Genomic DNA, 26,128 nt, shown 5'->3' on the forward strand with positions numbered 1-26,128 from the left:
ACAGTCACCGTCCTCATTATCACTGGGTCAAAAATCCTGGAATTCCCTACCCAACATCATCATGGGAGAACAACCACCACAAGGAGTGCAGTAATTTAAAGAGACAGCCCACCACCTTCTCTGGACAACTAGGGATAGGCAATAAATGTAGACTCGACAGCATCTAGTGAACAAATGTTAAAAAGGGCAATGTTGTAGACCCAGATAGAATAATCTTGGGCAAGTTTGTATATAGACAATACTTTATTCTTCAAAGTTCTAGGTCCATGAATTATATAGAAGATGGGTTGAGGAAGAGACAGACATTCACACAGAAAGGGGAGACATGCACAAGTGCACACAAAAAGGGTGAGATGCACACAAACAAAAAGAGGAGTCACAAGTACAAAAGTGGCAGACAGCTTCCTTTTATTCAACTTGGGTTCAACAAAAAAGAAAACGTTTCCAGTAGATGGGCTGTGATCATCTTGTTCCTATACCACTAGGAAACTAGCTTAACCAAAGGATATCCATCTCTGGAAAAGTTCGTTTTAAGCCATTTGTGGGACGATTAACTAGGGGTTGATGCAGAACAAGCCACTGGAAAATCATGAACACATCTCCATTCAACTCCATTCAATTTCATCAGTGAAAAGAAAAAAAAAAGCTTGCATTTCTACAGTGCCTCCCTCACGTGCATCAGGACATTCTAAAGTACTGCATTGAAAACAAATTATTTAACTCTATAAATGCAACTGCCTTTTTGCACATATCACAGTCCTACAAAAACAAATGGGAGGAATGACTAGTTAATAGTTAAATATAAGGGGTTAAAATATCCCTTTTCAGAATGCATTTCCTACTCAGTTTAATAAACAGAGGAGACAGCTTTTTGCAAACCTTCACAATGTAGTGTTGCATTTTTGAGTGACAGATTACAGGAGAAACTCTGCCAATGCATTTCTGGGTCTCAAACACCTAAGATGCTAAACGAAGGGGCTACTGCACAGCATGCTGAGCAATTTATCACAGATTGTCTGTTTCAAATGCCTGGAAAGGCCTTAATGTAGATTTTTAATTTCTCCTAGAATAAAGCTCCCATCTCTGCCTAATTTTCAAACAATGTGGTCAGTTTTCCCCAGATAGCCCGACTCTGGTCTACATTTGAAATTTGATAAAAGAACTTCCATTTGAATTCTAGTGAATTTACACAGTATTTTAAAATAGAAGATCCTTTTTATCCAGTCACAAGACTAAAACTTTGCATTAGTCGCAGGAATTCGGACACCTGTATCAACCCACCATCAAGCTGGCCTGCAACATTTTGACCCTTTAATATATTTAGTTTGAATACCAAATCGGTTTTCCATATAACCACTCAATTATCTGGTCTGAACTCTATGGCACCCTATGACTAACTTTCAGATATCCATGTTCAGTGATTAGAACAGGAAAAGGCCATAATACTCAAAACACCATTATACTGAATGAGCCAACAGCATTATACAGAACAAGTCAATTCCTTTTCCATAGATAATCCCATTTACCTACCTTCTCATCATATACTTAAATAAACTGTCTCTTGAACTCAATTAATGGTATTTCCCAATTACGCTTTGGATGAAAAAAATTCTACCCAACTTCTCTTACAGGTATCTTCATAACTTCCAACTTGTGTCCTTGGTATTTGAACCCTTCATAAATTAGCAATTTATCCAACTCAAAAATTTTGAAAAACTGTCACCTTAAAATATCCTTTCCTCACCCACCCCCACCAGGAAACTATTACTTCCACCACACACTGCTCATCTTTTAAATGCCTCATCATTCAAATTTCACATCTGGAATCAGGTGTTGCTCTCAAGAACAATGCAACTTTCATATGATTAGCTGATCACAGCAGCATTCAGTATGCTAGATGAGGTTTGACTAACATCTATATAGCAACCACTCCTCTCCTGCTAATGCTGACATAACTACACTTTTTAAATTAAGTAAAAAATGTAATCAGTTTTGGTAGTTCATAGAAAGTTACAGCACAGAAGGAGGACAAAGGGATTAATTAAGGGGGGGGGGAAAAAGAGTATGAGTGTAAGCTTGCAGGTAACATAAAAACTGACTGTAAAAGCTTCCATAGATATGTGAAGAGAGAAAGATTGATAAAGTCAAGCGTAGGTCCCTTGCAGTCAGAATCAGGGGAATTTATAATGGGGAACAAAGAAATGGCAGACCAATTAAATACATACTTTGGTTCTGTCTTCACAAAGGAGGACACAAATAACCTCCCAGAAATACCGGGGAACATAGGGTCTAAATGAAAGGGAGGAACTGAAAGAAATTAGTATTTGTAGGGAAATGGTGTTAGGGAAATTGACGGGATTGAAGGCCGATAAATCCCCAGGGCTTGATAATCTACATCCTAGGGTATTTAAGGAAGTGGCCCTAGAAATAGTAGATGCATTGCTGGTAATCTTCCAAATTCGAGACTCTGGAACAGTTCTCATGGATTGGAGGGTAGCTAATGTTACCCCACTATTCAAAAAAGGTGGTAGAGAGAAAACGGGGAATTATAGACCGGTAAGCCTGACATCGGTAGTGGGGAAAATGGTAGAGTCCATTATAAAAGATGCAATAGCACAGCACTTGGAAAACAGTAACAGGATCAGAAAAAGTCAAAATGGATTTACAAAAGGTAAATCGTGCTTGACTTATCTACTAGAATTTTTTGAGGATGTAACTGGTAGAATAGATAAGGGAGAACCAGTGGATGTGGTGTATTTGGACTTTCAGAAGGCTTTCGATAAGGTCCCGCATAAGAGATTAGCGTGTAAAGTTAAGGCACATGGGATTGGGGGCAAGGTACTGACTTGGATAAAGAACTGGTTGGCAGACAGAAAGCAAAGAGTTGGAATAAACAGCTCTTTTTCCAAGTGGCAGGCAGTGATCAGTCCTAGGACCCCAGCTATTAGCTCCAGCTCTATAAATGATCTAGACGAGGGAACTAGATGTAATATCTCCAAGTTTGCAGATGACACAAAGCTGGGTGGGTGTGCGTGCTGAGGAGGATGCTGAGAAACTCCAGTATGATTTGGACATGTTGGGTGATTGGGCAGGAGCAGTATAATGTGGATAAATGAGAGGTTATCCACTTTGGTGGCAAAAACAGGAAGGCAGATTATCTGAATGGCAATAGATTGGGAGAGGGGGGGGGGGGGGGGGGGGGGGCGGGGGAAGTGCAACAAGACCTGGGCGTCCTTGTGCACCAGTCGCTGAAGGTAAGCATGCAGGTGCAGCAGGCGGTTAAGAAGGCAAATAGTATGTTGGCCTTCATAGCGAGAGGGTTCGAGTACAGGAGCAAGGATGTCTTGCTGCAGTTGTACAGGGCCTTGGTGAGACCACACCTTGTGTATTGTGTGCAGTTTTGGTCGCCTTATCCGAGGAAGGATGTTGTTGCCATGGAGGGAGTGCAGCGAAGATTCACCAGACTGATACCTGGGATGGCAGGAATGACATGGAGAGATTGGGTCTATTGTGCTTATACTCGCTGGAGTTTAGAAGAATGAGAGGGAATCTCATTGAAACTTATAAAATGCTAACAGGACTGGACAGACTGGATGCAGGAAGGATGTTCCCGATGGTCAGGGAGTCCAGAACCAGGGGTCACAGTCTAAGGATAAGGAGTAAGCCATTTAGGACAGAGATGAGGAGGAATTTCTTCACCCAGAGTGGTGAACCTGTGGAATTCTCTACCACAGGAGGCAGTGGAGGCCAATTCATTAAATATATTCAAGAAGGAGTTGGATATATTTCTTAATGCTAAAGGGATCAAGGGATATGGGGAGACAGCAGGGACAGGGTACTGAAATTGGATGATCAGCCATGATCTCATTGAATGGCGGAGCAGGCTCGAGGGGCCGAATGGCCTACTCCTGTCTTCTATGTTTCTATGGAGGCCATTTCAGCCCATCGTGTCCACGCCAGCCAACAAAGAGCTATCCAGTCTAATCCCACTTCCCAGCTCTTGGTCCGTAGCCCTGCAGGTTAGAGCATCCCAAGTGCACATCCAAGTACTTTTTAAATGTGGTTAGGGTTTCTGCCTCTACAACCCTTTCAGGCAGTGAGTTCCAGACCCCCACCACCATCTGGGTGAAGAAATTTCCCCTCAAATTCCCTCTAAACCTTCCCCCAATTAGTTTAAATCTGTGCCCCCTGGTTTTTGCCCCTTCTGCTAATGGAAATAGGTCCCTTTCGATCCACTTTATCTGTGCCCCTCATAATTTTACACACCTCAATAAGGTCACCCCTCAGCCTCCTCTGTTCCAAGGAAAACAGACCCAGCCTATCCAGTCTTTCCTCATAGCTAAGATTCTTTACTCCCAGCAACATCCTTGTAAATCTCCTCTGTACCTTCTCTAGTGCAATCACATCTTTCCTGTAATGTGGTGACCAGAACTGCACAATACTCTAGCTGAGGCCTAACTAGTGTTTTATACAGTTGATGGAAGCATAACCTCCCTGCTCTTGTATTCTATGCCACAGCTAATAAAAGGCAAGCATTCTGTATGCCTTCTTAACCACCTTATCTACTTGGCCTGCTACCTTCAGGGATCTGTGGACATGCACTCCAAGGTCTCTTTGTTCCTCTACACTACTCAGTGTCCTACCATTTTATGTGTATTCCCTTTCCTGGTTAGCCCTCCCCAAATGTATTACCTCACACTTCTCCAGATTGAATTCCATTTGCCACTGTTCTGTCCACCTGCCCAATTTATTGATATCTTCCTGCAGTCTATAGTTTCCTTCTTCAGTATCAACCACACAGCCGATTTTAGTATCATCTGCAAACTTCTTAATCATACCCCCTATATTCAAGTCAAGATCGTTGATATATACCACAAAAAGCAAGGGACCTAGTACTGAGCCCTGCGGAACCTCACTGGAAACAGCCTTCCAGTCACAAACTCCCACCAACCATTTACCCTCTGCTTCCCATCTCCGAGCCAGTTTTGAATCCAACTTGGTACTTTGCCCTGGATCCCTTGGGCTTTTAACTTCGTGACTAGTCTGCCATGTGGAACCTTATCAAAAGCCTTGCTAAAGTCCATATACACTACATCAAATGCACTACCCTCACCTACCCTCCTTGTTACCTCCTCAAAAAATTCAATCAAGTTTGTCAGACATGACCTTCCCTTAACAAATCCGTGCCGACTATCCTTGATTAATCTGTGTCTTTCTAAATGAAGATTTATCCTGTCCTTCAGAATTCTTTCCAATAATTTTCCCACCACCGAGGTTAGGCGGTAATTACTCGGCCTATCCTTTTCTCCCTTTTTAAACAAGGGTACCACATTAGCAGTCCTCCAGTACCACACCTGAAGCCAGAGAGGATTGAAAAATGATGGTCAGGGCCTCTGCTATTTCCTCTTTTGCTTTGCTTAACAGCCTGGGATACATTTCATCTGGGCCTGGGGATTTATCCACTTTTAAAGCTGCTAAACCGCTCAATACTTCCTCCCTCACTATGTTTATTTAATCGAATATTTCACACTCCGCCCCCCCCACCCCCAATAGCAATGTCTGCTTCGCCCCTCTCCTTTGTGAAAACAAACGCAAAATATTCATTAAGAACCCTACCAACGTCTCCCGCCTCCCCACACAGATTACCCTCATGATCTCTAATAGGCCCTACCCTTTCTTTAGTTACCCTCTTACGCTTAATATATTTATAAAACATCTTTGGGTTTTCCTTGATTTTACTTGCCAAGAATTTTTCATGCTCTCTTTGCTTTCCTAATATTTTTAATTGCACCCCTGCACTTTCTGTATTCCTCAAGATTCTGGAGTATTTAGCCCTCGGTACCCATCATACATCTTGTTTTTCCCCCCCCTTTATTCTACCCTGCATGTCTCTAGACATCCAGGGGGCTCTAGATTTGTTAGTCCCACCTTTTTTCTTTAAGGGCACATGTTTGGTCTGAACCCTCCGGATCTTGTCCTTGAATGTTTCCCACTGCTCTGACACTGATTTACCTTCAAGTAGCTGTTTCCAGTCCACTATGGCTAAATCCCCTCCGAGCTTAGCAAAATTTGCTTTGCCAATTTAGAATTTTAGTTCCACAGATTTACCCACAATAATCCCTAGCATCCCCTACTTAATAAAGTGTATGTTTTTTTATTCGTTCATGGGATGTGGGCCAGGCCAGCATTTATTGCCCATCCCAAATTGCCCTCGAAGGTGGTGGTGAGCCGCCTTCTTGAACCACTGCAGTCCATGTGGTGAAGGTACTCCCATAAGTGCTGTTAGGGAGGGAGTTCCAGGATTTTGACCCAGCGACATCGAAGGAGCAGCGATATATTTCCAAGTCAGGATGGTGTGTGCCTGCTGCCCTTGTTCTTCTAGATGGTAGAGGTCACAGGTTTGGGAGGTGCTGCCGAAGAAGCCTTGACAAGTTGCTGCAGTGCATCTTGTAGATGGTAAACACTGCAACCATGGTGTGCTGGTGGTGGAGGGAGTGAATGTTTAAGGTGGTGGATGGGGTGCCAATCAAGCAGGCTGCTTTATCCTGGATGATGTTGAGCTTCTTGAGTGCTGTCAGGATGAGTGCAGCTCCAACAAGTGGAGAGTATTCCATCACACTCCTGCATGTGCCTTGTGGATGGTGGAGAGGGCTTTGTGGAGTCAGGAGGCGAGACACTTGCCACAGAATATCCAGCCTCTGACCTGCTCTTGGTGTCAGTTTTTATGTGGCTGATCTAGTTAAGTTTCTGGTCAATGGTGACACCCCCCACAGGATGTTAATGGTGGGGAATTTGGCGATGGTAATGCCATTGAATGTCATGGGGAGGTGGTTAGACTCTCACTTGTTGGAGATGATCATTGCCCGGCACTTGTGTGGCGCAAATGTTACCTGCCACCCATCAGCCCAAGCCTGAATGTCGTCCACATCTTGCTGCATGCGGGCATGGACTGCATTATCTGAGGAGTTGCAAATGGAACTGAATACTGTGTAATCATCAGCGAACATCCACACTTCTGGCCTTATGATGGATGGAAAGTCATTGATGAAGCAGCTGAAGATGGTTGGGCCTAGGACACTGCCCTGAGGAACTCCTGCAGCAATGAGATGATTGGTCTCCAACAACCACAACCACCTTCCTTTGCACTAGGTATGACTCCAGCCAGTGGAGAGTTCCCCCACCCCCTCAACCCCAATTTCCATTGACTTCAGTTTTACTAGGTCTCCTTGATGTCACACTTGGTCAAATGCAACCTTGATGTCAAGGGCAGTCACTCTCACCTCACCTGTGGAATTCAGCTCAACTGTCCAGGTTTGGACAAAGGCTATAATGCAGTCTGGATCACAGTGCTCCTGGCGGAACCCAAACTGAGCATGGGTGAGCAGGTTATTGTTGCGCAAGTGTCGCTTGATAGCAGTGTCGACGACACCATCCATCACTTTGCTGATGATTGAGACTAGACTGATGGGGCAGTATTTGTCCTGCCTTTTGTGGACAGGACAAACCTGGGCAATTTTCCACATTGTCAGGTAGATGCCAGTGTTGTAGCTGTACTGGAACAGCTCGGTTAAAGGCACAGCTAGTCCTAGAGCACAACTCTTCAGCACTACATCTGGGATGTTGCTGGGGCCCATAGCCTTTGCTGTATCCAGTGCGCTCATGATTAATATCACGTGGAGTGAATCAAATTGGCTTAAGACTGGCTTCTGTGATGGTGGGGACGTCAGGAAGAGCGCGAGATAGCTCAATGGCTATGTTATTGGACTTGTAATCTGGAGTTTAAACCCCACTGTAGCAGTTTAAGAATTTGAATGGTGTGAAAATAAATCTGGAAATAAAGATCTGTCATCAGTAAAAGTGACGATGAAGCTAGCAGATTGTCATAAAAACCCAACTAGTTCACTAATCTCCTTTAGGGAAAGAAACCTACCGTCCTTACATGGTCCAGCATATGTGCCACTCCAGTCCGACACCAACATGGTGGAGTCTTTCTTAACAGACTTCTGAAGTGGTCTAGCAAGCCACTCAGTTGATTCAAACCACTACAAAGAATAATGTGCCCCACCACCAACTTCTCAGGACAACTAGGGATAGTCAGTAAATGCCAACACCCACATCCCAAACTATAAAATTTTCTTTTTAAAATGCTACACAAGATGCAAGTGCTCCATTCTCCTTTTGGTTCCTTATTCTCAAAATCATTTCACTCTTATTGAACGACAGCTATCACATATTATTCTAATGGCTTCAAACACCTACACTCTTTGGAATCTGGCTGCATTATTTACATGGCCTCCTACTGTGGCAACATGTGCATAGTTGAAAATTTTACTCAGTACATTCTCACTCAGTCATTAACATTAAAAACAGCAAAATCATCCTTGGATACAGTTTGTAACCTCTTCCAGCCTGATGGCTACCATTAAATTCTCCATTTTAAATCCAATTTCCATCCTTTGCCATACTTCACCTCCTATTCGGTGACTCCTAAAGTACATATTAATTATGGATGTGAAATCTTTTCTAAAGCCTCCTGGTGATCAAGATATAGAAAAACTGCATTCGCCTTACTCGCCAAGGGGTATTTTAATCCCCCACATGGCAGAAATGGTGCTGCTGGGGAACCTAAAATAGCGAGGGTTCTTTGGGGTGGGGGGGGGGGGGGGGTGGTGTGGGAAGAGGAGTTTTTATGCTGCATTGCCGATATGGTCCCCCCCTACCCCACCATTTTAAACAGACCTGAAATCAGGCACAGGTAGGCTGCCTGCCCCAGAGGAATTGCCAGGGGGGCGGGGGTGGGGGGTGCTAGTTTCAATGGCAAAGTTGCGTTCAGATGACGTGATCATCTGAAACCTGCCAGCAAAAGCTTGTGGCAGCCGTACACTTGGAGGCCAAGTTCAATATTTATTTTTAGCTTTTAAAAAGGTTCCATGACGGCCAGGAATGTTCCGCCTGGCCCCACAAAAGTAACTTAGGCCTCCCCTGCCCCTATTGCAGGCTTTCCTTATTTCATCTCTGTCCCTTACTTAGCTTGCCAGGAACTGTTTCCATGGGTACCCAAAGGAGACAGGAACCCCACCACCGCTGCCCCCACCATCCCAAACTGGCAGGGATGTCATGCCACTGGCTTCGGGTGGGAGTCAGTGACAGAAAATGCTAACGGGGCCCAAGAGTTAAAATTCCACATGGTTCATGCTCCTGGGGACCAGGCGGTTTGTCGCCTGCTTCACCACCAACACCCACCCCCCCCAGCCGACTCGGGAGTTAAAATTGGTACTACCATCTCACTAAATTTCTGGGGAATTCCAACTGGTTTAACACCACCCTTCCTTAAATCCAAAGTGTCTTTTTTATTGCTTTCAAGTCTCCCACAAATACTACGATAGGCAGGAGAGGGGAAAGTCTAAAAGTTGATTCTAACGCTGTTCGTTACTAAACATGAAGTAGCGATACACTTACCTCCCACTGCAAGTGAGGGGGTATATTCCTGAACTGGAGCTTCCGACTCCTGTAGAAAGAAGGAAAGATAATTTGTGAAATAGAACAAAATTAAGTGAATAGGTTTTTCTTTTAGTAGTTAAATCTTCAAAATAAATATTGATGCTTAAATGCTTCAAATGAAAGTTTCCTTCCCTCTCCTATAGCATTCATGTTCCACAGCACTGTTCAAGACAACACCTCATTCAGTGGACATGCCCAAGCTACCATACACCACCAGGATTCAAGTTTCTATACATTCTTCATTGAAATTCCTGGATCCCAAAATCCACAAAACTCAGTAGGTAAACAACCCACCTGTAGTCTTACCCACAGCACTCAGCATAGGTGGGAATGTTCAAGATGGCACAAGTAAAAACTGCCACTATGGAAATGTTAAAAGTTGAAAAGCAAAAATTGATCAAAATGAAGTAATTCAGGATAGAAATTAGAAAAGTACAAACTCATTAGCACTAACAAGGTGGCTGTGAAACGCAATGAAAAACTACACACCGCCATAATTTGCAACAACCCAAGAGTTCTGCATAACTCAGATGTGAATTCACATGGCATTTATCCCAGGACCAAGAATTGCAATACAATCTCTAACATCTGGCTTATTGGGGGGGGGGGGGTGGGGGGTGGAATTAGTTTAATCATCAAATAATCATGAAAATAAACTTGACAACCTTACACAAAGAAAACTAAAGTTTATTACTCCAATATAGAAGTATGTGCATTACTTAAATCTTGTACATGTTCCTTGGCATTAGTGTTAACTTTTTTTTTTATAAAAAGGGACATTTCCACCCTTTCACGCAATTTTCCGAACTGAAATAGTTCCAAACCCTCTCGCTCTCTTCCGCGCGCCCACCCTTCCCCCTAAAAAAGCTGGGCTATGATTAGTGACAAATGATATAGACCAGTCAATTGAACAAGCAACAAGCCTTCCATGCTACCTTTAAAAGAATAATAATGACAACTAAAGGGCATATTGCTTTGAATGTAAAAGGGTCACATACTAATATTGCTATTTAAGAAAAGGATTCTTACCCAATATAATCCTGCAGAAATTTGTTTTATAAACTATCTTCCATTTCATGATTCATCTGCAACTGATGGGCTCAATGTGCACACTTTGATGATACCAGTTGGGGGTAGGAACCTCCACAATGACAGCATGTGAATGCATAAAGCAACACAAAATACATTTTTAGCCATCAGTCATTTAGCAATTTACCCGACTCTAAATACTATCAAAACCTTATTGAATTGTTGCCTTATTCTGCTGCAGGCAGGCCTAAAATTTGCAAAATTTAGAACTGACGTCTATATAGTGCTTCATGCCAAGGAAACCAATATAACGGAGGAAGATTCAAAAATGCAGTTTGATTTATTGAAACTAATTCAACCTTTTTTCAAATACAGATTAAAATCAGCCTCAGCTTTGGCTAACATTAAATAGTTGATTGAAAGCTCTTCTGGGGAAGGGGCAAGGGCAAGGAAGAGGAGAAAGAAGAAGGGAAGGAGTTTTGTGGTAAGTGGCGGTGGGGGAAAGGAAGTGGTTCTAATGATATGCAATACTATTTTGCTTAAAACACTACATTTAAAAAACCTTCATGTGCACTGTAACTTAGAGCAGCACTTGTCTCATTAATGGAAGATCTAACCTGTTTGTGAATATCTTAAAATATTTTACTAGTAGTCAGTCAATTGCAACTATTTCTTCCTTAGAAATTTTATTTCTTTGGATTTTTCTGAACAAATCCAGTTAACACCAAACCCAAATTAATGTTAACTGTTGGGGAATCATATTTAAGCTAACTGAATTTACCATAAGGATTCAAAATGTATTATATATTTTTTTAAATACTGAAAGAATTGCAAATGCTTGAATGAACAATTCATTGCACAAAACAATTTTTTATCATTTCACATTTTGGGTTACTAAATTAGGATCAACAGTTGAACCTGAGCATGGTAAGTGTTAAAGCATGTCAAATAAATAAAGCTTTCAGTCACATCCATCATTTTGAAAGCTCGATTTTAAAAAACGAATGGTTGCACCAACTCACCATTTAAACCTTTGAAACGTTGTTTCAAGCATTTAAAAAGGAAGTAACTACGTAATTGGGCATTTTTCTGCAAGTAGCCAGTGCCTAAATAGGATTTATCATTCAATAGCTTACATCATACAACAAAGTACCATTAACATACAGTCAGTCTCTGAAGAAAGGAGAAACAGTAACTTTTTGGAGACCCTTTGTCAGACCCAGAAAGACTAGCTCTTTATAGGGATGACCATAACAAAGAGCAGAAACAAGTGAAGGTTAGGAATGCCTCTATCTTTTATATTCCCAAGATGCTGTCCATGAGTTTAATAACCTATAAAAATGAGATGAAGAGTACTGGGGAATATAAAAGGACAGTGGAAAATAAGAGAAGCTAGCAGGAAAAGTGGAAAACAGCTGAATGCCCTATATATTCGAAGTGCATTTCCAGCTTTTGCCTATTTTATTCAGATTGCAGCAGTTTCTTTTTTACTCCTTACATCCTCCCTAATTTAGGAATACAAGTTTTAATTAAGCAGCCTCTACACTTAAACATTGAACAAAATCCATCCTAGGTCACAAAGCCTTACAATCCCAAGAAGCCATGTGATTTTGTTGTAAAATTAATTCAATCTTATTCAGATAATGGGATTTACTTCCTGAATTCCAGGCATGCGCATTACTTAAACAACAACAGAAAATGCTGGAAACACTCAGCAGGTCAGGCAGCATCATGGAGAGAGAAACAAAGTTAGCGTTTCAGGTCAATGACCCTTCATCAGAACTGGAAAAGGTTAGAGAAGTAGCAGATTTTTAAGCAAGTGTGGGACAGGGACAGGGAGGAAAGAACAAAGGGAAGGTCTGTGATAGGATGAAATGACAAAAGGGATGATGGTGCAAGGCAAAAGGAGATGGTAATGGGACAAGTTAAGAAACAAAGATGACTCTAGATGAGGTATAAATGGCAATGGCAGAATCAACAGCTGCCGTGACAAAAAAAGGGACAAAAATATAGGGGCCGAGGTTATAGTCTGAAATTGTTGAACTCAATGTTGAGTTCAGAAGGCTGTAAAGTGCCTAATCGAAAGGAGGTCCCGTTACTCGCGCTTACGTTGAGCTTTATTGGAACAGTGAAAGAGGCCGAGGACTGAGTGATTAGAGTGGAGCATTAAAGTGACAGGTGACCGGAAGCTCGGGGTCCCCCTTACGGACTGAACGGAGGTGTTCCGCAAAGCAGTCGCCCAATCTGCGTTTGGTCTCCCCAATGTAAAGGAGACCACATCATGAGCAGCGAATACAGTATACTAAATTGTAAGAAGTACAAGTAAATTGCTGATTCACCTGGAAGGAGTGCTTGGGGCCCTGGACAGTGGGAACGGAGGAGGTAAGGCAGCAGGTGTTGCATCTCTTGTGCTTGCACAGGAAGGTGCCGTGGAAAGGTGGTGGGGTGTTGGGGATGATAGAGGAGGAAATTGGAAGCAAAGTGAATGAAATTTTCTAGTTCAGGGCGAGAGCAGGAAACAGCACCAATACAGTCATCAATGTACCAGAAAAAGGAGAGAGGGAGGGGACCAGAGTAGGACTGGAACAAAGAATGTTCCACATATCCCATGAAAAAGCAGGAATAGCTAGGGCCCATGCAGGTTCCCAAAGCAACACCTTTAATTTGGAGGAAGTGAGTGGAGTCAAAGGAGAAGTTGCTCAATGTGAGAACAAGTTCAGCCAGGCTTTGCTTCCAATTTCCACCCTTCCCTCACCTTCACATGGCCCATCTATGACTCTTCCTTTCTTCGACTTCTCTCTAGGGATAGGCTATCGACCAACATCCACTATAAACAGAGACCAGTGTCAGGAGCAGAGAGAGTGGCGGTACAGTGAGTACTTAAAAAAAAAAAAAAAAAGCCTGCAAAAGCGAGTTTAAGAGGCTTACCAATCTCAGACCTGCGGCGGCATTCCGGAGCCACGTCACGATTCAAAAAGTGACATGGGCAAGAGGAGCAGCTGATTGGGCGAGTACGGCCAAGTGAGTATTTATACTACTCTTTAGTTTGACAGTCAAGATTAATAGTTTATAAAATTTAGACGGTCTTAATTTTTGTGGTTATAATTTCTAAGGTTTCTGTTGTGTATCGGGGAGTGCTAGTAATCAAGGGCCCTTGAGTATATCATTTAATTGTAGTGTAATTAGTGGTATTGATTTGATTTAAATTAATTTAAATTCATTAAAGGGTAAGTCATGGCAGGACAGCTTGGCCCCGCAGCATCCTCCTCCTGCGCTATGTGGGAAATCAGGGAATCCCTGACGACCATGTGTGCGGGAAGTGTATGCAGCTGCAGCTACTGACAGACCGTATTGCAGCACTGGAGCTGCGAATGGATACATACTGGATCATTCACGATGCTGAAGACATCGTGGATAGCACGTTTAGGGAGTTGGTCACACTGCAAGTAAAGGCTGCACAGGCAGGAAGGGAATGGGTGACCACCAGGCAGAGTAGTAGGCGCAGGCAGGCAGTGCAGGGGTCCCCTGTGGCCATCCCCCTTTCAAACAGATATACCACTTTGGATATGGAGGGAGATGGCTTATTGGAGGAAGGCAGCAACAGCCAACTTCCTGGCATGATGGGTGGTCCTGCTGCACAGGACGGAAGGAAAAAGAGGAGAGTTATAGTGATGGTGATTCTATTGTAAGGGGAACAGATAGGCGTTTCTGTGGCTGCAAACGAGACTCCAGGATGGTATGTTGCCTCCCTGGTACAAGGGTCAAGGATGTCTCGGAGCAGCTGCAGGGCATTCTGGAGGGGGAGGGTGAACAACCAGTTGTCGTGGTGCGTATAGGTAAAAAAAAAAAAAAACGGGATGAGGTCCTAAAAGCTGAATATAGGGGGTTAGGAGGTAAATTAAAAAAATAGGACCTCAAGGTAATAATCTCAGGATTGCTACCAGTGCCACGTGCTAGTCAGAGTAGAAATAGAAGGATATTTCAGCTGAATACGTGGCTAGAGGAATGGTGCAAGGGGGAGGGATTCAAATTCCTGGGACATTGGAACTGGTTCTGGGGGAGGTGGGACTAGTACAAACTGGACAGTTTGCACTTGGGCGGGACCGGAACTGATGCCCTAGGGGGGAGTGTTTGCTAGTGCTGTCAGGGAGGGTTTAAACTAAAATGGCAGGGGGTTGGGAACCCATGCAAGGAGACAGAGGAAAGGGAAGCAAAGATAGAAACAAAAAGACAAGGAGAAAAGCAAAAGTGGAAGGCAGAGAAATCAAGGGTGTAAATCAAAGTGCGACAGTAAATAAGAATTCTAAAAAGGACTAAGTGTTAAAAAATCAAGCCTGAAGTCTGTGTGTCTTAATGCGAGGAGCATTTGTAGTAAGGTGGATGAATTAGCTGCACAAATAGATGTAAAAGGATATGATATAATTGGGCTTACGGAGACATGGCTCCAAGGTGACCAAGGCTGGGAATTCAACATCCAGGAGTATTCAATATTCAGGAAGGACAGGCAAAAAGGGAAAAGGAGGTGGGGTAGCATTGCTGGTTAAAGAGGAGATTTACACAATAGTAAGGAAGGATATTGGCTTTGATGATGTGGAATCTGTATGGGTAGAGCTGAGAAATACCAAGGGGCAGAAAACGTTGGTGGGAGTTGTATACAGACCCCCAAACAGTAATGCTGAGGTTGGGGATGGTGTTAAATGGGAAATTAGAGTTGCGTGCAATAAGGGCACAGCAGTTATCATGGGTGACCTTAATCTACATATAGATTGGGCTAACCAAATTGGTAACAATACTGTGGAGGAGGAATTCCTAGAGTGTATAAGGGATGGTTTCCTGGACCAATATGTCGAGGAACCAACTCGAGATCAGGCCATCTTAGACTGGGTATTATGTAATGAGAAAGGATTAATTAGAAATCTTGTGTGAAGCCCCTTGGGGAGGAGCAATCATAATATAATAATTCTTCATTAAAGATGGAGAGTGAAGTAGTTGACCCAGAGACTAGGGTCCTGAATTTAAATAAAGGAAACTACGATGGTACGAGGCACAAGTTGGCTAGGATGGACTGGGGCATGTTACTCAAAAGGGTTGATGGTGGATAGGCAATGGCAAACATTTAAAGATCGCATGGATGAACTACAGAATTTGTTCATCCCTGTCTGGCATAAAAATAAAAAAAGGTGACTCAACCGTGGCCAACGAGGGAAATTAGGAATAAGATCCAAGGAGAGGACACATATATTGGCCACAAAAAGCAGCAAACCTGAGGGTTGGGATCAGTTTAGGATTTAGCAAAGGAGGACAAAGGGATTAATTAAGAGGGGGGAAATAGAATATAAGAGCAAGCTTTCAAGGAACATAAAAACTGACTGTAAAAGCTTCTATAGATATGTGAAGAGAAAAAGATTGGTGAAGTCAAGCGTAGGTCCCTTGCAGTCAGAATCAGGGGAATTTTAATGGGGAACAAAGAAATGGCAGCCAATTAAATACATACTTTGGTTCTGTCTTCACAAAGGAGGACACAAGTAATCTCCCAGAGATGTTGGGGAACATAGGATCTAATGAGGGAGGAATTGAATGAAATCCGTATTTGTAGGGAAATGGTGTTAGTGAAATTGACGGGATTGAAGGCTGATAAATCCCCAGGGTCTGAATCTACATGCTAGGGTACTTAAGGAAGTGGCCCTAGAAATAGCAGAGGCTCTGGAACAGTTCCCATGGATTGGAGGATAGCTAATGTTACCCCACTATTCAAAAAGGGTGATAGAGAGCAAACGGGGAATTATAGACCGGTAAGTCTGACATCGGTAGTGGTGAAAAGGTAGAGTCCATTATAAAAGATGTAATAGCAGCGCACTTGGAAAACTGTGACAAGATCGGACAAAGTCAACATGGATTTACATATGGTAAATTATGCTCGACTAATCTACTGGAATTTTTTGAAGATGTAACTGGTAGAATAGAGAAGGGAGAACCAGTGGATGTGGTGTATTTGGACTTTCAGAAGGCTTTTGATAAGGTCCCGCATAAGAGATTAGCGTGTAAAGTTAAAGCACATGGGATTGGGGGTAAGGTACGGTCTTGGACAGAGAACTGGCTGGCAGACAGGAAGCAGAGTTGGAATAAACAGGTCTTTTTCCGAGTGGCAGGCAGTGACTAGTGGGGTACCGCAGGGATCCGTGCTAGGTCTCCAAGTTTGCAGACGACAAAGCTGGGTGGGCGTGTGTGCTGTGAGGAGGATGCAGAGAAACTCCAGGATGATTTGGACAGGTTGGGTGATTATACTGCATTTGCCATGCATCTGCCCAATGTGGATAAATGCGAGGTTATCCACTTCAGTGGCAGAAACAGGAAGACAGATTATCTGAATGGCAATAGATTGGGAAAAGGGGAAGTGCAACGAGACCTGGGAGTCCTTGTGCAGCAGTCGCTGAAGGTAAGCATGCAGGTGCAGCAGGCAGTTAAGGCGGCAAATGGTATGTTGGGCTTCATAGCGAGAGGATTGGAGTACAGGAGCAAGGAAGTCTTGCTGCAGTTGTACAAGGCCTTGGTGAGACCACACCTTGAGTATTGTGTGCAGTTTTGGTCGCCTTATCTGAGGAAGGATGTTCTTGCCATGGAGGGAGTGCAGTGACGATTCACCAGACTGACACCTGGGATGGCAGGAATGACGTATGAGGAGAGATTGGGTCGATTGGGCCTATATTCGCTAGAGTTTAGAAGAATGAGAGGGGATCTCATTGAAACTTATAAAATCCTAACAGGACTAGACAGACTAGATGCAGGAAGGATGTTCCCGATGGCGGGGGAGTCCAGAACCAGGGGTCACAGTCTAAGGATAAGGAGTAAGCCATTTAGGACTGAGATGAGGAATTTCTTCACCCAGAGTGCGGTGAACCTGTGGAATTCTCTGCCACACAGGGTAGTTGAGGCCAATTCATTAAATATATTCAAGAAGGAGTTGGATATATTTCGAGGCTAAAGGGATCAAGGGATATGGGGAGAAAGCAGGGACAGGGTATTGAATTTGGATGATCAGCCATGATCTCATTAAATGGCGGAGCAGGCTCAAGGGGCTGAATGGCCTACTCCTGCTCCTATCTTCTATAAGCCCACTGACTCCAAAAGCTACCTGGACTACACTTCCTCCCACCCCAGTTCCTGTAAGGACTCTATTCCATTCTCCCAGTTTCTCCGTCTCCACTGCATCTGTTTCGACGATGCCTCCTTCCATACTTGTGCTTCCGATATGTCTTCCTTTTTCCTCAACCGAGGATTCCCCTCTACTGGGGTTGACATGGCCCTCTACTGTGTCCGTTCCATTTCCTGCAATTCTGCTCTCACCCCTTCCTCACCCTCCCAGAACCATGATAGGGTTCCCCTTGTCCTCACCTTTCACCCCACCAGCCTCCACACTCAACAGATTATCGTCCACCATTTCTGCCATCTCCAGCGTGATCGCAACACCATACACATCTTTCCCCTCCACTATCAGCATTCCGAAGGGACCGCTCCCTCCGCGACACCCCGGTCCACTCCTCTATCACCCGCAACATTCCCCCCCTTCCCATGGCACCTTCCTGTGCAAGCGCAGGAGATGCCTCCTCACTTCCCACTGTCCAGGGCCCCAAACACTTCATCCAGGTGAAACAGCAATTTACTTGTACTTCTTATAATTTATACTGTATTCGCTGCTCACTATGCAACCTCCTCTACATTGGGAAGACCGAACGCAGATTGGGTGACCGCTTTGCAGAACACCTCCGTTCAGTCTGTAAGCGTGAAGCCAAGCTTCCGGTCACCGATTACTTAAATTTTCCGCTCCAGTCCCACTCTGATCTCTCTGTCCTCAGCCTCTTACATTGTTCCAATGAAGCTCAACATAAGCTCAAGGAACAGCACCTCATCTTTCGATTAGGTGCTTTACAGCCTTTTGGACTCAGAGTTCAACAATTTCAGACCATAACCTCAGCCCCTATATTTTGTTTCCCCTTTTTTGGCTCACATGGCAGCTGTTGATGATTCTGCCATCGTCATTTACACCTCATCTAGAGTAATCTTCTGTTTCTTAACTTGCCCCATTACCATCTCCTTTTGCCTTGCACCATCATCCCTTTTGTCATTTAGTCTCTCCTGCCTTCCATCCAAATCAAAGACCTTCCCTTTGTTCTTTCCTCCCCACCTCCCTTGCTTAAAAATCTGCTACTTCGCTAACTTTTTCCAGTTCTGACGAAGGGTCATAGACCTGAAACGTTAACCGTTTCTCTCTGCATGATGTTGCCCGACCTACTGAGTGTTTCCAGCATTTTCTGTTGTTATTTCAGATTTCCAGCATCCACTGTATTTTGCTATTGTATTAATGCTCATTACTTAGTTCATGGTATCATTCAATGGAGCACCATACTCCAAAAATGAGGAGAGCAACTAAACTCTGATAACAAGATGGATGATGTGAATTCAACTATTTTGCATCTTAACATTGGGGTTTGCCAAGGCCTCCAACCGATGTCAATCTATAATCAGAATGTATATGCACCATAAATAAGCCAAAACAAAAACCATTACTTATAGCATTTTTAAAGATACATTGAGACAAGGTTTCTAAAACTAGCTTTCAAATGGATTGCCAGAAATCCACTAAATGCCCATCCATAGCATTGTGCCTCTAAATTACAACAGTTCTGTAACAGTAATCTTAGAATGTTTAAACATAACTTCATTGAGCTACATATTGAAGTCTGTATGACGACATTAAAAAAAACAAACTGCACTAAAGTTTCAAAATAGCAAATAATGTAGATAAGATTTTGTGCAAAGTACAAATCAGGTATATAAAATAAGTTTTCAAACTTCATCGTTTGAAGAGACTACTGCCTAGTTATACATATCAACTTAGATGCAACAGTCAAAAATCACAAATGAATCAATTGCTGAAACATCAAAAAGTAGGAAAACATGGGATTGGCAGACAAATAAAACAGTTTTGGTTAATTTTTCATAGCTGTGAATAAATTGTGAAGACATTTGAGTAATTTAAGAATGCTTTAGCTGTCTCTCAACTGAAGCATGCTCAACCTATTTTTTTTTTTTTAATTTAAATTCATTCTTGGGATATGGGCACCACTAGCAAGGCCTGCAGTTATCACAAATCCCTAGCTGTCCTTGAGATGGTGGTGGTGAGCCTTCTTGAACCGCTGCAGTCCATGTAGTGAAGGTATTCCCAGTGCTGTTAGGCAGGGAGCTCTAAGATTTTGACTCGGACACGATGAAGGAATGACAATATATAGGTTGCGGGGTTGGGAAGTGCGGTCAAAGAAGCCTTGGTGAGTTGCTGCAGTGCATCCTGTATATAGTACACACTGCAGCCTTGGTGAGTTGCTGCAGTGCATCCTGTATATAGTACACACTACAGCCTTGGTGCGTCGGTGGTAAATGAGCGGCCAATCAAGGGGGCTGCTTTGTCCTGGATGGTGTCAAGCTTCGAGTGTTGTTGCAGCATCACTCATCAAGGCAAGCTGAGAGTATTCCATCACGCTCCTGACTTGTGCCTTGTAGGTGGTCGAGGGGTTTTGGAGAGTCAGCAGTATGAGCCACTTGCCTGAGAATACCAAGCCTCTGACCTGCTCTTGTAGCCACAGTATGTGTGTGGCTGGTCCAGTTGAGTGTCTGATCAATGGCGACCCCCAGGATGTTGATGATGGGGGATTTGCTGATGGTAATACCATTGAATGTAATGAGGTTAGACTCTCATTGGTGATGGTCATTGCCTGCACTTAAGTGGCAAGTAACACTCTCACCACACATCAGCCCAAGCCTAGATGCTGTCCAGGTCTTGCTGCATGTAGGCACAGACTGCTTCGTTATCTGAGGAATTGTGAAAGGAGCTGAACACTGCAATCAGCGAACAGCTCCACTTATGACCCAGAATGTATTAAAAAAGGGATAGGTTGCTTTATAAAGTCAGAATTTAATTATGTTTATATACAACAGCAAGAACACTTAAAACAGTTCATATGAAATGACCACATTGATCCTTACTTCAAGTTTCCAAACAAAATTTGATTTTATTAGCATCAGAACCACAATTTATACCAAAATCTGTTTCCACAAGTGCAACTCGACCGACATCCAGAAATCAGATGCGAGCCAAATCAGCATAACCAGTACAAGCCCCGGCGCACAGTGTATGGCACAATATGCAGGTCACCACATTGTCGTGCAGTCGGATACAATACTTATGTACAACAAATTTGAAAATGTTAGCCGATCCAGTCAGGGATGGACATGCTCCCCCCAAAAAGGGCTACTGGCCAAGCACCCGAGGATTCTCAGAAAAATAAGAGGGGTGCCGATAATACAGCACTATGGAACCATTCATGGAGGCACTTGGGAAATTGCCCAATTTCCCATATGCCAGTCTGTCCCTGGATCCAGTATAACTATCTTAAGCTTCTGAAAAATTCCTGATAGCATATCAAAAGCCCATTAAAGCTAAAAATATCCCATATTACCTACTAGGGAAAGTTCAGAGAATTTCTTTAAAGTTATTTATTATGCAATTTAGAGGAATATACAGTTTGTTTTTTACCTGGCATAGTAATTGCCTCCAACTAAGTGCCCACTAAGAACTTTTATTGTGCAATCAGCATAGGATTAGCAAGAACTCAGACCAGATAAACACACAAATCAAGAGAGCTTAGTGAAATAGCTTGTATATGAAAATCACACACGACAAGGAGAATGCAAGTCTGTAGCTGGCATCACTTTCTGCCTCAGTTCAGAATCAGTTCTTTGCCCCAAACTGTAATTAACTTGGATTTTGGAACTACCCTTTACAGAATTTTCATGTATTAAAAACTGCATCCCCAATTCCAACAGCTCAGAACACTTTCATAAAAAAAGGTGGATATAACTTTGGTTAGATCAGCAAAACTATTTTGAAGTACAATTAGAAAATGGGGACAAAACCAGGAAGACTAGAGAAACATTTTGAAATGCTGAACAGAAAGCCTTCAGTATTGTCAATAAACATTGTAAATATCAAAAAAGACATTTAAAAATCTAAGGCAAGAGAGTATATGCACTTTCAAATACATATGCAAAAATTGACAGAACGAGGCGAGACTGCAATTCTTACCTAGTATGCTATTTGCTGCTCACCTCTACATCAACGAGACTAAACAATGATTAAGTGATCACTGTGCTGAACAATTCCATTCTGTCCACAAGTATGATCCTGTGGTTTGCCACTTCAATTCTGTCCCTGGCTCTCTTGTCTTTGGCCTTCTACACTATTCCAATGAAGCTCAAAGTAAGCTTGAGAACAGCACCGTATGTTTCTATTTGGACACTTCAGCTTTCTGTCCTTAATTTCAGCTGTGGCTCAGTTGACAGCACACTCACATGAGTCAGAAGGTTGTGGGTTCAAGTCCCACTCCAGGGACTTGAGCACATAAAGCTAGGCTGACTCTCCAGTGCAGTGGGAGTGCTGCACTGTTGGAGTGCCGTTAAAATCCGAGGTCCCGTCTACCCTCTCAGGTGGAAGATCCTCAAGTGAAAGATCCTATGGCACTATTTCAAAGAAGAGTAGGGGAGTTCTCCCCGGTGTCCTGGCCAATATTTATCCCGCAACCAACAAAAAAAGAGATTATCTGGTCATTATCACATTGCTGTACGCAAATTGGCTGGGCCGCATTTCCCACATTACAACAGTGACTCCACTTCAAAAGGTTCTTCATTGACTGTAAAGCGTTTGAGACATCTGGTGGTCGTGAAAGGTGCTATATAAATGCAAGTCTTTCTTTAATATTGACTTTCAGACCATAACAAGCTCCTACTTTCTTTTCAGCAGGAAGTATTAGCAATGTGGTTGGGGAAGGGAAAAGAGCTGGTTGGTGCTTGGGGGTGAGGATTCTCCATCAGAACACCATGCTGGTGAGCTGTTTGACACCCTTAGTGTCAATGTCCTTTTTTTCCCTCTACCAGGCTCCTGGGCCACTGGAGCCTGCGCTGCTTTACCAGTTTCTCCATATTTATCTTTCTATCTGCCTATCCCCTACTTCTTTAAGCCATTCACACACGCTCTGCCTCGTATTGTGTCATGCTATCACCAAGAACTTTACAGCTAAGTGCGCGCACGTGACTTTTTTTGTGCTCCACCTTTCATGTTCAAGTTTTTTTCCCCCATTGCTGTTCATCTGTAATATTCTCCAGTTCTGATGGAGCTATACCCAAAAAGTCAACTTGCTCTCTCCAGATATGCTACCTGCTGAGTGCTTCCAGAGTTTTCTATTTTTGTTTTAGATTTCCAGCATGTGTTGTATTTTGCTTTTCGTTCTGCATCTAAAATGGACTCCAGCTACCAGATATTCAACTACCTTTATGCTTTTCAATTGCACCAATTGGTAATAGCATCTTCAAATGAAGTAAGCCAAGAATACTCAGTGTTATAGAAAACCCTTCTGCAGCAGATATGTTGGATAATGCATGAATAAGTTGCAAACGTGACATCTCAACTTCTGTAAATTCACTATTACAACTACTAAACACAAGTCTATTTGAAGATATCAACTATGGTGTTGCTGCTCTTGCATCTATCGGTACTTTCTAAAGTTATGGAAGCCGTAGTTACTTCTCAAATTACCCCTCACTTTGAAATTTTTGGATTCTCCAGAGAAAATACTTTCTCTGTAACTATCCTATCAAAGCCCTTGATAATCTTAAAGACCTCAATTACATCACTCCCAAAGCCTTCTAAAGTCAAGGGAATACAAAATAAGTTTATGCAACCAGTCCTCATAATGTAACCCTTTTAGCCCTTGTGAATCTGCACTGTACCCCTCCTAGGCCAAATATAACTTTCCTGAGGTTTGGTCAGCAAAACTGAACAAAGACTCCAGATATGGTCTGAAACATCACTATCACTTTTGAATTCCACCCAGTGAAGATAAAGGTCAACATTCCATTAGCCTTTTTGATTACTTTTTCCCCTGTGCAATAGCTTTTAGTGACCTGTGCACATGGGCACCCAAATCCCTTTGCTCCTTCACAGTTACTCATCTCTCGCTATGAAGTATTCAGATTTGCAATTTTCAGATCCAAAATGAATAACTCCACACTTCCCCACATTTGAACTCCAGTTCATCTCCAATGCAAGGTCATCGACCGGAAATGTTAACTCTGTTCCTCTCTTCACAGATACTGCCTGACCTGCTCAGCATTTCCAGCAGTTTCTGTTTTTAATTCAATTAATTGAATGACAAGTATTTCTTTTTAACGGTCAACATGGTTGAACTAAAAGTGACATTTCTGCAACAAAGTTATAAAATGTGGTAGTGAATTATAAATCTAAAGTTTGCATAGAAAGACACCTAGATTTGATATAGGCTTAGGTCACAATCTGTAGTACCAGTGGATCTCTTGTGGAACTGCATACAAGAAGTAAAGATCAAATGTAGTCTTCATTGAAGTGGAGGATAATTAGAACAGGGGATGCCGATGTAATTCAGTCCCCATTTTAAAGTCACAATCTGTCCTTATTTTGATATTTCCATTACAAATCTTTCTGTCCACATTTATAATGAAAACATGTCACACTAATTACACACACCTGCCGGGGTAATTTGGTAGTCTCATTCTAGGACAGTTTTTTTTTGGTGGTGGGGGGGGGGTGGGGGAGAGAAAGAGAAAGACAGATTGCAACCTGGCTATCCCACAAACATCTAACAAGGGTTGGAAACCAGAGGCTCCCTACAAGTCCTGACCCCATCAATCTGTCAATCTTCACCCACCCACCCACCCAAGAACAGCAAGGATCTAGCAACAAAAAAGTAGCACAGTCTGGAGAAGGGCCTGAATTTAACTAAAAAGTTATCCCAGGTAGATGAAGCCCTCTCCTTATGAACAATGCAGAACTCCCAAGAATATTACCCAAAAGTGGATCCCTAACCTAAGAATCGAATTAACAGGACAGGGAAAAACCCCCATAAGACCAAAACATGACTTTCCAAAAAAAAAATAAAGAAAATTCAGCACTACTTCAAAAGAACCAATGAAACTCCAATGTATGTCTGCAGTTTAAGCACTGTATCAGTTAAGTCCAAAGGGTGAATGGGGACAAAGTCCTAGGTCACCAGATAACAGAGGAGAAATGTAGTTAGATCTTCAACTCCACATGCAGTAAAATGCTAAACCAACCAACAAAAAAAAATTACAAGTTGCTGAATGCTATCTCCACTCCATCCCCCCCCCCCACCCACCAAAAAAAAAAGTGAACAATGCAGGGTTGCAGGCAAGGAGATTTATAGCTACACACTTTGATCATAATCTCAAGCCTAACTCTGCTGGATATATCCCAAGAGGCCACAAGAATTATGACCAGCTCTGTGGCTCCCCTTCTCCATGTGTGTTGTACTCACCTCACTGAAAACTGCAGTACTGGTATATACTTTCCTCCTAGTCTAGTAGGAGTAGGTGCAGTGCTCTTTACAGCAAATATGGAGAGAATATCTATTGAACAATGCCAATTGGAAGAGAGATGACAAATCACAGGGTAGAAGAAATACCAGGTGATTCAAGCCACACTCGTAGCTACTAACCTATCACAGCCTACATTTAAAAAAGGTTGAAGCACTGAGACTGAAAAGAGCAGCAACTCAATTCAGCAACCTGCACCCTTCAGGCTAGTCAAACCACCACAATCTCAATCCAATCCAATCCAGAAACAGATATGCCAACTGAATACATGTTCTTCCACATGCCTATAACAAATTGCAAAATAACAAAATTTGGGCAGGGAAGAGAACATGCAAGCCAATAGAATATTGTACATAGCCAATACAAGACATACAAGTTGTGATCAAACTGTACAGCGCCCAGATCACACCACACCGTAAACACTGAATCTAGTTCTGGTCGTTGAGAGAGGCTTTTGAAGCACTAGAGACAGTGGCTGGAATTTGCAGTCAGCGGCAAGGCAAAGGCGTTTGCCACTGGCCCCAACATAAGCTTCACACAAAGGTCTATCGAGAATTTCAGGTTTTCCGACGCGTAGTTGAAATCAACATAGTAGTGGGAATTCCCTTGTGCGAGCTGCTGTGATGCCAACAAACTGTCTAAGTAGCCAATCAAAACACAGAATTCTCAGACAGCAAACTAGGAAGTGGGTAATCACTTAAAATTCTAGAGAGCAAAACAAAGATTGGGGCTCTCACATGGGGAAAAGGCAAACCTGAAATAAAGATAAATAAACTTTTATAACGTTACTTAAAAAATTAAAATGGATAAATTTGACACTGCGCAAAATTAAAATTAGTTTTTCAGAACCAAAACCTTTGTTTAGCAGTCAATATGTTGTCAAAACCCCAGTTACACCTAATCCAAGAGGGTTTAACTTTTAATGGGGTATTTAACAGTGTAATTGCTGGGGAAGAACTGAAGTTTTTCCAGTTTCCGTGATTTGAGAGAGGTCACTGATTGCCAGCTATGGGGAGGGGGGCAGTCGGGGTCACAGTGCAGCCTGTGGAGGAGCAGTGAACGACACAGAGTGCAACTTCAGGATTTCCGCATTAGGCTGCACATGCGCTAAATCCTGAAGTTG

At 42.8% G+C, this 26,128-nt stretch overlaps 1 protein-coding gene across 4 annotated transcripts in view; it reads right to left on the reverse strand.

Moving 5' to 3' along the window:
* igf2bp3 (insulin-like growth factor 2 mRNA binding protein 3) overlaps positions 1 to 26,128 on the reverse strand; it is a 147,255-nt gene that overhangs the window by 94,172 nt on the left and 26,955 nt on the right. For all 4 annotated transcript variants that reach the window (XM_085988470.1, XM_085988471.1, XM_085988469.1 and 1 more), the window contains exon 3: positions 9,460 to 9,508. In XM_085988470.1, coding sequence (XP_085844596.1) covers positions 9,460 to 9,508 — 49 coding nt within the window. The remainder of the gene's footprint in view (positions 1 to 9,459; positions 9,509 to 26,128) is intronic.

The sequence above is a fragment of the Somniosus microcephalus genome, chromosome 5, assembly GCF_052327205.1.
Source record: "Somniosus microcephalus isolate GS21.2 chromosome 5, FLI_Smic_1.0, whole genome shotgun sequence".
Classification (NCBI taxonomy): Eukaryota; Metazoa; Chordata; class Chondrichthyes; order Squaliformes; family Somniosidae; genus Somniosus; species Somniosus microcephalus.